The sequence below is a fragment of the Dermacentor variabilis genome, chromosome 5 (genome assembly GCF_050947875.1).
Source record: "Dermacentor variabilis isolate Ectoservices chromosome 5, ASM5094787v1, whole genome shotgun sequence".
NCBI lineage: Eukaryota > Metazoa > Arthropoda > Arachnida > Ixodida > Ixodidae > Dermacentor > Dermacentor variabilis.
The window spans coordinates 160,235,700-160,247,852 of record NC_134572.1 but is presented as its reverse complement, the minus strand read 5'-3'; the positions used below and the strand labels follow the sequence as shown (position 1 = coordinate 160,247,852).

Genomic DNA, 12,153 nt, shown 5'->3' with positions numbered 1-12,153 from the left:
ATGTTAAAGATCCTATGTCCAGCACGATGAATCGCTCTTTTGGAGATATTTAATGATATCTGGATAAGAAAGACTCTGCCGGATTCATGGAAATTAGCTCGGGTAATGTGTTTTCCGACCCCATGACCGGTTTTCCAGTGCTAAAACCAGGAAAAACTCCACTTTGTACTGACTCCTACCGATCCGTCAGTCTCACAAGCTGTTTTTCCAAACTAATGGAGAAGATGATAGGCAGTCGACAGCAATGCTGGTGTGAACACACAAATGTGTTTTCCGACCACATGACCGTTTTTCGACAAAATCGTTGTACAATGGATGCAGTATTAGATATTGCCACATACGTCGAACATGAACGAAGCTGCGGAAATGTGACAGTAGCAGTATTCTTAGACATTCAAACAGCATTCAACACTGTAAGTAACATAGACGTCCTTGCTGGTATGTTAGAGCTTGGCCTACACGGTCGAACGCTGCGATGGGTATCAAATTTCTTGAAAGACAGAAAAATATTTATAGAAACAATTGAAGAAGAAAGTAATTATCGCAGCATCACGCAGGGCGTTCCGCAGGGCAGTGTTCTCAGTCCGTTCTTATTCAACTGTGTCATGGCGGCCTTGCCACAAAAACTCCCGTCTGGTCTACGGTATTCTCTGTACGCAGATGACATCTGCATATGGGCCTCTGGTTCTAATATACAAGACATTCAAACAACGCTGCAAGATGGCCTTGATAGTATCGACACCTTTTTAAAGGAAAGGGGCATGAGTCTTTCATACGCAAAGACAGCCGTACTTCCTTTCACTAGACGACAGTTGATTAATTTCCAACTTAGGCTTAACGGGCAAACTTTGATGTTTGTGAAAGAGCATAAATTTCTTGGAGTTATTCTTGACCGCCAGCTAACATGGGCTTCACACATCCTCGCAATTGAAAAACAGACCAATGCAGTAATAAACGTACTTCGGCGACTCGCAGGCACAACGTGGGGGGGGGGGATCAGTCTCTTCGCTACTACAAGTTCATAACGCACTCATAAAACAAAAAATTGCTTACTCGGCACCTATTCTCCATGGTTTATCGCAAACTTCTGAGGAACGTCTTCAACGTTTACTAGCAAGGGGGCTGCGAGTGTGTCTTGGGGTTTCGCAGGCTACCTCGAGTTCTTTAGTAATTGCTGAAGCTCGTCACACCCTATTTCCAGTCATACGAACGGTTGAAACATGCCAACATATTTATCGCATCTTAACCCAACACGAGAAGCATCCATTAAACCTCGCGCTCCCCGAAAGAAACAAAAGCAAAATTCACGATGTTGTTCGAGAACATAAAGCATTATTACCAAGATTTGAATTATGCAAAGTGGATGCTAGTTACCCTCCCTGGATGTTAACATACCCTAAAATAGAGTTATCGGTTGACGGGATTATATCTAAGAGAGACATGTTCATAGTAGCCGCACAGCAACTGGCACAATTCCAATTTTACTTATTATAGCCCCAGTACATCAACGTTTATACAGATGGTTCGTGTCATAAAAATTCCTCGACTTCAGCATTCGTCATTCCACATTTAGCGCTAGAGCAAACATTTAAATTATCCAGGGAGACATGTTCTACCATGGCAGAACTATTTGCAATCCCGTGTGCTTTGCGTTTCATAACATTAGAAAAAGATTCGCAAGAATGGGTTATCTTTAGCGATTCGCAAGCCGCTCTCACATTACTACAGAGCAATAAGAAAAATTATTTGAACACTTCGATATTGTATGAGACGCTCAAAGAACTTACAAAAGCAAGCGCAATGAACCACGTAATTGCATTTCAGTGGATTCCTGGGCACTGCAATATTCCTGGTAATACTGCAGCGGACGCAGCTGCGAATCGAGCGCACAATAACGCAGAGACAACCAATATTCCCCTATTGCGTAGTGAAGTCCGTCTGATCCTGAGCCAGAGTTCTTGTCGTCTCAGCAAAACTACCTGGTTTGACCAGCAAACTAAATACTCGGAGTTATAGTCTATAGACCCATGTATAAACTTATCAATGCCGGAAACTCTAAGAGACAACAGAAAATTTGAAACTTTGGTACACCGGCTGCGTCTTGGTACTGCATTTACGAAACACTTCTTGTACAGAATAAAACGTGTCTCTAGTCAGCAGTGTTCTTGTGGCCATCCAGACGAAGATGTGCATCATCTTCTCGAGTGCTCGAAATACGATACACAAAGAATGGCACTGGAAGCTGATTTGTTTATATTAGACAGAAGACCATTCACTCTAAGAAAGATACTTGGCCCATGGCCAACTGCGGGCCTTCAAAAAAGAGCGCTTCTTGCTCTGAAAAAGTTTTTAGAGGACACCAACATTTTGGAAAAATATTACGTATTGGATTATCCGAATACGCTAAATGAGTTACATAAACGTTGTTCGTGGTTCATAGTTGGTTTATGTGGTGATCCTAACTTTCGCGCAATATGTATAATTCTGTCCTGTACTTGGAGTGTATTACAAGTGTTGTGTGTTTTGGCAGTTCAAAACATCGCCCTTTATATATGCGTACGTGGATTGAACTAATGCACAGAACTTTGCGACTCATGTACTGTTGGACTGTATATTTTTTATTGATCTGGTGTTCTACTGAGTGTTATATTTAGTGTCGCTATTCTCCCCTTTTGCGCAAATTTGTTTCATCTGCCAAGTGACAAGAAGTAGCCGGTGAGGCGCCTACCTCTCCTAACATTCACTTCAATAAAAAAAAAGATAGGCTGGAAAGGGTGCAAAATAGAGCATTACGATTTATATACCCAAAGAATTGTCGGTACGAAAGCTTCAGTGGACTTAGAAAGCAAGCAGGCATTCCCAAACTTTCCAGTCGGCGTCGCGTTGCTGCCATGAAGTTCCTTTTCGTGCTCTATTATCGGTTTGTGCATATCAACAAAGACCAGTACCTGCAGCCACCACATCACCACACTAAACGAATAAATCACGATAAGCACATCCGACCATACGTTACCGGTTGCAGTACATCTATATTTCTCTTTTCCGTCGAGTTATGAAATTCTTTGCCACGCGATGTTGTTGACAGCGATTGTGTCCAGCTTTGTAACCAAATTAAAATCTTTTTTTCATCCTGTGCCATAACGCGGAAGTTGTATGTGCTCTTTTGACACTTGGCCAGAATGATGTGTTGCGGAACATTACATTGATGTGCAAATGATCTGTGTATAGTGATTGAAACTGTGAATACCCCTGTAACTCACCCCTGTATGGGCCTGCCAAGGCCTACAGTAATGCTAAATAAATAAATAAATAACCAAATGAATACGTGCAGCTTCGGGGTGTTAGGCATCATTAATCATTCAATTAAGCACAAAACGTCGACATTCATCTGCCGTCTACGGCTCCAAACACCCCGTACGACGGAAAGGAGACGCCCAAAATGAGCCATGACAAATTCTGTAATAATTAAAGACTCAGGTTCTTTCGCTTGAAGCACTTGTATATGAAAGTGTAAATTGCACGCAGCTTCAAAGCGTTACAAACGCGTGCAATGGTTCAACACTGGCGTCGTATACTTAGCGCGCTGTTAGCATTCAGCTTTCTATCACAGTTTGATTCAAACAACAGCAATGTAGAAACTTGAAGGAAAATAGTATTATTTTCTTTTTTTCATTTTAAGAAATCCCCACAAAAATTGACCACCCACTCTTCGCTTATGTTTTGCAGAACATGACTGTTCTCGACATGTTCAAGATGTCTGAGGAGTTTTTCACCTCGATGGGCCTCCCACCAATGCCTCAAACATTCTGGGAGCGGTCGGTGCTGACAAAGCCGACAGATAGAAAGATTGTGTGCCATGCTTCGGCTTGGGATTTCTACATCGACAAGGATGTAAGGCAAGTGTGTCACAGATGTGAGCGGAGATGATAACGAAGGGAGAGGGGGGGGGGGAGGCGCATAATAAAATTTAGTGGTCGTCGATCACAGAGGAAAACGCTCCCCTAAACTGCTGATACTTGAACACGAACGTACGTTTGTCTGGCCACGTTTTCGGAGATGCACAATAAATTTTAGGCCTAGCTCCCAAACTTGACAGAAATTTATTTTCTTTAGCAGAACTGAAAAGCAATCTTGTACCCTCTAAAACGCCTAGCATGATATAGTGTAGGCATACAGCAGCTTCCCCGCCACATTTAACGCTTGAAATATGAATGGATGTGCCACAAGAAACTTGCAGAATAGAAGCTCCTAAAGAATAGTAATAAAAATAGAAAAACACCTCCCTTAATCCTTACCTAAATGACACAGAACGTGAAAAGTTTAGAAAGAGCGCTGCAGCAGGGCAGACCTGCGAAATCGAATGGCACTTGCGGCTTGCTTACAATCTCAGAGGCCGTGTACTAGAATTTGAGTGATACTGTCCTAAAAAACTTAGAAAGATATGGTTTTCGCGGACAGACTCAAATGATTATCAAATCATATCTATCGCATAGAAAACAGCCTGTCTGCATATACAACCTGATATATGAACCAAAATTTGTTATTTCTGGCGTTCCAGAAGGTAGTACATTGGGGCCATCATAATTTAATATGTACCTTAATAATATTTCCAACACTAACTCCACTGATAAATTTGTTATTTACGCTGATGATACTAGCATCTTTGCTGGAAATGATCTTGATCTCCTTCTTCACGAATCCAATGATACCACCAGTGCCTGTGATCGCCCCCCACCCCATGTAATACTCTCGTAATGAGGGCCTTTGGGTGTATTTTTGAATAAATAGAATAAATAAATACCCATGCTTCACCCTATATTCCACCCTAAAGATAAGCCAGTTCCCTCCTTCCTCGAGATTTAGCTAAGCTCACGATGTACGTACAGATGTGGTTGAACAATTGAAATGTATCGGAGTAGTTTTTTCATCGTGTATATCTTGGGAACACCACGTGGACCATATTGTCGCGTAGTAGTGACGGTAATGAACACAGTACCAATTCTGTTAATGACGAAGCTAACTTTCATTGGGCGAACCTGTGCCCACAAAAGCAGGCAACACTTAAAGCACAGCGACAGCGGCGAACACAGTCGGCGATCTTGGAAATCTGATCGGCCGGTCAAGCGCGTCAGCTTTTATACACGAGTCATCGAACGATCCAGAGTAACCATTTGTGCCCGCGTGTCTTCCAGAAAGTTATAGATCATTCGCGTCGCGCATACATGTAATCAGATTACGCAAGGTTCGATGACAGCAGACAGCGAATAGGACCACCGATAACACTCCAGAGTAATCATTTATGCCCGCGTGTCTTCCAGGAAGTTATAGATCATGCGCGTCGCGCATACATGTAATCAGATTACGCAAGGTTCGATGACAGCAGACAGCGAATAGGACCACCGATAACACTCCAGAGTAATCATTTGTGCCCGCGTGTCTTCCAGGAAGTTATAGATAATTCGTGTCGCTCATACATGTAATCAGATTACGCAAGGTTCGATGACAGCAGACAGCGGATAGGACAACCGATAACATTCCAGAAACTTCCGATACATGCAGGCGCGTCGTGCGATGAGCGATAACATTTGGTAAACAGTGAAAAGCGCTCACCCGAAAAAGATAAACAAGTCCCCGCGTCAGTACCCCGCTCTGAAAAAGCATTGTCCCGATGCTACAAGCATAACAGGAGAGCGAAACACAAAAGGAGACTCATCAAAGAAACCAAGTCCAACGTAACACAGTGCAAAAAAAGAAAGTCCAAAGGTAAGGTACGCAAAGTCGCAAAGTTCATTGGCGCTGGTAGAACGGCTTAAGTCACACAACATGGACTATTTCAGGTCGTAAGCGGCCCCTCTGTGATAGTGAAATGCCCTCTGGTACGACTTCATAGTCGAGTGCGCCAATGCGCCGGATGATCTTCTAGGGTCCGAAGTAGCAGCGCAATATCTTCTCACTAAGTCCGCGTCGGCGTATTGGGGTCCAAACCCAAACACGGTCGCCGGGCTGGTACTCAACGTAGCGTTGTCGAACGTTGTAGTGTCGGCTGTCGGTCCTCTGGTGGTTCTTGATCGGCAGGTGGGCGAGCTGTCGGGCTTCTTCGGCGCGCTGGAGATAGGTGGCGACGTCAAGGTTCTCATCGTCGGTGACGCGCGGCAACATGAGTCGAGGGTGTCGTAGTGTTCCTGAGGTAAACCAGCTTGAACGGCGTGATCTGTGTTGTTTCTTGCACCACCGTGTTATAAGCTAACGTTACGTCGACCTACATTGCTAGTATACGTCGAAGGTCTTATTCAGGCGCTCCGTAAGACCATTCGTCTGCGGGTGGTAGGCAGTTGTCCTCCTGTCCCTTGTCTGACTGTGTTGCAGAAAGGCTTGGGTGAGCTGCGCTGTAAAAACCGTTCCTCTGTCGGTGATGATTACTTCTGGGGCGCCATGTCGCAGCAGGATGTTCTCGACGAAGAATTTCGCCACTTCAGCTGCGCTACCTTTCGGGAGAGCTTTCGTTTCAGCGAAGCGGGTCCGTCCGCCACGTCCGTCGGTCCCCACGACGATCCACTTATTTCCAGATCTTGGCGTCGGAAAGAGTCCCGGCAAATCTATCCCGATCTGCTGAAATGGTCGGCAAGGAGGCTCGACCGGCTGTAGGAATCCCGCTGGCCTTGTCGGTAGTGTCTTGCGTCGCTCACACTCTCGGCATGTCTTGACATAACAGGCACGTCGGCGGTCAGGCGCGGCCATTAATACCTTTCCTGTATCCTCGATAGCGTCCGGGAGAATCCGAGATGCCCAGCGGTCGGATCGTCATGCAGGGCGTGCAGTACTTCTGGACGCAGCGCTGAGGGAACAACAAGAAGGTATTTGGCGCGGCCTGGTGAAAAGTTTTTCTTTACTAGCAGAACAAGAAGAGAGGAAGTTAACCGAGGGGACCGATTTTTACAATAATTTCTGCTATCCTTGCTGTCTTTGTTTGTTGGCTTGTGATGATATTCTTTACGAGCAGTTTGTTTTGAAGGGAAAACGAAGACAATCCTCGATTAGGTGCTCTAGGGACAACGTCGGTGTTCCCTTCTAAATTCTCGACGAGGCTTTTCAGCTCCGGGTCTGCTCGTTGCTGTTCAGCGAAGTGTTCCGCGCTTATTATTGCAAGGAAGGCGTCGTCATCCTCGTCATCTTGCGGCGACGCGTTAATGCGGGCCTGTGATAGGCAATCGACATCAAAGTGTTTTCATTTGGGCTTGCAGATTACACTGATGTCGCATTCTCGCAGCCTCCGGCTCCACCGCACTAGGCGTCCTGAAGGGACCTTTAAGTTATCTGGCCAACACAACGTATGATGGTCGCTGACGACTTTTAACGGCCTGCCATCTAGGTAAGAGCGGAATTTCGCTGTAGCCCAAATGATGGAGAGGCATTCCTTTTCGGTCGTAGAATAATTGCCTTCCGATTTTGACAACGACCGGCTAGCGTAAGCTATTACCCGTTGAAGTCTTTCGTTTCTCTGCACTAGGACGGCACCGAGGCCTAAGCTACTGGCGTCAGTGTGTATTTCTGTATCAGCGTCGTGGTCGAAGTGCGGAAATATCGGTGGCGACTGCATGTGTCGTTTCAGTTTTTGAAATACGTCGGCCTGCGGCGTTTCCCACTTGAACTCGACATCATATTTCGCTAGATGTGTCAGCGGCTTAACGATGCGTAAAATGGCCTTGACAAAGAACCTGTAGTAGGCACATATGCCAAGGAATCTACGGACTGCCTTCTTGTCGATGGGCTGCTGGAACTTTGCGATGCCGGCTGTCTTCTGTGGGTAGGGGCGGACTCTAAATTTGCTGATGACATGGCCCAGGAACAGAAGTTCACCGCAAGCGAAGCGGCATTTTTCCGACTTCAGGATGAGCCCTGATGACTTGATGACATCCAGTACTGTCGAAAACCACCCAAGGTGATCGCAGAAATTTCTGGCGAAGGCGACGACGTCATCCGAGTAAACAAGACAGGTCTGCCACTTCAGTCCTGCTAACACCATGTCCATGACGCGCTGAAACGTTGCAGGCGCCGAGCACGATCTGAATGGCATTACCTCGATATCGTAGAGGCCGTCCGGCGTGATGAAGGAGGACTTTTCGCGATCTCTTTTGTCGACTTCTATTTGCCAGTAGCCAGACTTGAGATCCATCGACGAGGAGTATTTAACGTTGCAGAGCCGATCCGATGCTTCGTCTGTCCGTGGGAGGGGGTTGTCACAGAGTGCATGCCCGCGCCCCTCTCGAGTGGGCCGACATTGCCACCGCCGCCGCAACGCTGCTTGCACGGCGATGAGGGAGAGCGCTTCCCATTGTCCCCGAACGCGCCCGACGGGTTGATCACGTGGGTCGCCGGAGCGCGGCGGAGGAACGAGGCGGCTCGGCGAGCCGGCAGAGCAGCTTGGAGGACGAAGGAGTGGGGTCGTGCACCGGGGAACAGCTGAAGATGTGGTCGGCAGGCTGAGATCTCCAGGCCGAAGTCTTCGCCGGTCGAGCGACAGACGGTGCAAGTTCGTCAGGATCTTCGGCAGCGAGGTTGCAGCAGCCCGACGCTCTTCAGATCGGGACCTCGGCAAGCACGCCCCAGATAAGCCTCGTGTTCCGGGCCGCTCTCAGAACTTTCCGCCGGACTCTCTTTCTAATCGCGTTTAATCTTTCCTTTTTTTATCCATCGCGTGTTGTTTCTTATATGTCCTGGTAGTTTAGTGTTTGCCCTATTTATTGTCGCGCGTATTTTGTATTTGTGTCGCGTATTTTATTGTATTTCGCGAGTGTTAATGATTCCCACGTGGTGGGCTTAGTGTCGCGCGAGTGGCGTCAGGGCGTGTGCTGTGTGACCCGCACGCCTTCCGCGAGCTAGGACCCACTACTGGAAGTTTGCATGTTTGTTTTCCATTATGTCTCGGGCATGATTTTATTGTATTAAATTGAGTGTGGGTGTTGTACGACGTCGCCTCCCGTCTCATGCCTCTGGTTCACGGTCGATCAGGCGTGGACCTTATCGCCGGTCAGCAGTCGAACCTTCAATAACGCACGCGGGGTGGGTTTGTTGTCGCCCCATCCCCTCCGGTTCGGAGAGTGCGAAATACCCCACCATCAATCCTTGACAACTGGCGTCCGCGACAGGACTTGCTGACCACGATCTTCCGTGACCACGAGGTATAGCGGGCGGAACGGACGCGTATCGCGGAGAGCGGGGAAAGGCCAAGATATGGCTGATGGACTCCTCGAGGAGTTGGAGCGCATCGTGGCCGTCGGGAGGCAGATGGGCCTTGAGGGGCCAGCGCTCCGGGAGTTTGTGCGCGACATGCGCTCCAAAGAAGAGGCGGATCGTCGCGAGCGCAGGGAAGCGCGAGAGCTGCAACAACGCGAGGCGGAGGAGTGCGATGCGGCACGGTCTTCCCAGCGCATCCTCGAGTTAGAGAGGGAAATTGCGCTGTTGCGCGCGAGGGAGGGCCGTGTCGAGAGCATTCGGAACACAGAGTGCCTGCCGGGCTCGACCGTCGCCGCTGACCAACCTCATCCCTCTGGAGTGGGCCTTGCGCAGGTTCGTGTACAGCCCGTATCCTCCCTCGTGCCTAAGCCCTTCGGTGCCGGGGCCCTCGAAGCGAACGAGAGGCCGGTGCTTCGGGAATCAGGCGGTGTGGTGGGTGACGATGGTCAGAGGCTGGCCACGAAAAACGTCAGCCGCCGCGCAGGCAAATGGTGCCTACATCGCAAGCCGAGAGAGGCGGCGAAGTGTGTGGCGCGGCGGAGGCTGGCGAGTTACCACACACCGCGGGGGCGCGAGGTGCGGACCCTTGGCAGACACCAGAGGGTGAGGAAGAGGCCGCGCAAAATGGCGCAGAGGTCACGGAGGCGTCGACAGAGCTTGGCGGGCGCGGAGCGTTGCTCGTCGCCGCGAAAGAGAGCGCGAGCGATATATTCGGCTCATCGACGGCAGGTACCACTGAGCCGCGCCCTTCGTGGCACTCAGTTGCTCATGCGCTGTGCATGGGTGAGGACTAGGCAGGGGTCAGTGTACTACAAGCAGCGTGGCAAAAGCAGGCAGCCGAGGCGCGAAGCGGCATGTCGCTGCAGGGCGCATTTTGTGTCTCGCCACCTTTGCGCCGGGAGTGCTTGGGGGACGGCAGGAATGCGACCCCAGCGAGTACGACTGAAAAGAAGCAGGTATTGAGAAGGGAAGACGGCACGGCATTGATAATTTAGTTTTGTTAATAGTGCCTCGCTACATTTTTTTTATGTTTCACTGCGTTTGTTGTTTGGTTTTCCTGCGCTTCAATACACTGATCTCTGATTTGTTTGTTTTCTTCTGTGTGTGTGTAATACGTGTTGCCTGTAAAGTGCGCGTACCGGCTCTGCCGTGGGTTGCGCCAGTCACAGGGCCCCAGGGGACAATACCGTATCGCATGTATTTTGGAGCTGGGGATTTTCGGGACCATGATTTTATCACAAGTTTTCTGTTCTTTTGCGTTTGAGCTGGGCTGTGGACTGCACTGACTGGCCGAGAGCGAGGCGGCGATATGCGCGCACAAGTGCCTTTGCGGAGGGCTTCCCAAACCGTGACCCACACGACGACGTGATTGTGCGCGTGACCTTTGAATGCGTGGGGAGTGCGGTGTCCTTAAGGTGCGCGTGCATGACTATGTGTTAGTTTTGAATGTTATTAGAATAACATTCTTGTCGTCGGGGTGGTGTCACAGAGTGCATGCCCGCGCCCCTCTCGAGTGGGCCGACATTGCCACCGCCGCCGCAACGCTGCTTGCACGGCGATGAGGGAGAGCGCTTCCCATTGTCCCCGAACGCGCCCGACGGGTTGATCACGTGGGTCGCCGGAGCGCGGCGGAGGAACGAGGCGGCTCGGCGAGCCGGCAGAGCAGCTTGGAGGACGAAGGAGTGGGGTCGTGCACCGGGGAACAGCTGAAGATGTGGTCGGCAGGCTGAGATCTCCAGGCCGAAGTCTTCGCCGGTCGAGCGACAGACGGTGCAAGTTCGTCAGGATCTTCGGCAGCGAGGTTGCAGCAGCCCGACGCTCTTCAGATCGGGACCTCGGCAAGCACGCCCCAGATAAGCCTCGTGTTCCGGGCCGCTCTCAGAACTTTCCGCCGGACTCTCTTTCTAATCGCGTTTAATCTTTCCTTTTTTTATCCATCGCGTGTTGTTTCTTATATGTCCTGGTAGTTTAGTGTTTGCCCTATTTATTGTCGCGCGTATTTTGTATTTGTGTCGCGTATTTTATTGTATTTCGCGAGTGTTAATGATTCCCACGTGGTGGGCTTAGTGTCGCGCGAGTGGCGTCAGGGCGTGTGCTGTGTGACCCGCACGCCTTCCGCGAGCTAGGACCCACTACTGGAAGTTTGCATGTTTGTTTTCCATTATGTCTCGGGCATGATTTTATTGTATTAAATTGAGTGTGGGTGTTGTACGACGTCGCCTCCCGTCTCATGCCTCTGGTTCACGGTCGATCAGGCGTGGACCTTATCGCCGGTCAGCAGTCGAACCTTCAATAACGCACGCGGGGTGGGTTTGTTGTCGCCCCATCCCCTCCGGTTCGGAGAGTGCGAAATACCCCACCATCAATCCTTGACAGGGGTATACGTCCTTCTTAGTGATCTTGTTCAGTGGACGATAATCTACGCAGAAACGTAGGGTTCCGTCCATTTTTTTTCACCAAGACGACAGTTGGTGCTCACGGGCTTTTCGACGGCTGGATGATGTCGTCACTCAGCATTTCGTGAACTTGTTGTCTTATAGCTTCACTTTCTCGCTTCGAAACTCGGTAAGGGCTCTCGCGGAGTAGTCGAGCGCACTCTTCGATTATTATGCAATGCTTTGCAACCGGTGTTGGTCGAATCCTCGATGACGTGGAAAAGCAGTCCTTGTATCGTCGGAGAAGACTTCTGAGCAGTTGCTGCGTACTTATGGGCAGACTTGGATTTATGTGGAAGTGTGGTGCGGGAACCATGGTCGCTGGGGTAAATGCGGTAGAATCCGACAGGACAACCACATTGCTGGTTTCCACAATTTCCTCGATTTACGCGATTATCATGCCCTTGTTATGTGCTTGCACTCCTGGCTGAAGTTGGTTAGCATAACTTCCGCTTTCGCTCCGTGCAGTCGAGCGATCCCTCTT

General features: G+C 49.4%; 1 protein-coding gene across 6 annotated transcripts in view; it reads left to right on the top strand.

Annotated features, from left to right (window-relative positions):
* Positions 1 to 12,153, top strand: part of LOC142583277 (angiotensin-converting enzyme-like) — a 246,195-nt gene that overhangs the window by 207,007 nt on the left and 27,035 nt on the right. For all 6 annotated transcript variants that reach the window (XM_075693681.1, XM_075693682.1, XM_075693678.1 and 3 more), the window contains exon 8: positions 3,727 to 3,896. In XM_075693681.1, coding sequence (XP_075549796.1) covers positions 3,727 to 3,896 — 170 coding nt within the window. The remainder of the gene's footprint in view (positions 1 to 3,726; positions 3,897 to 12,153) is intronic.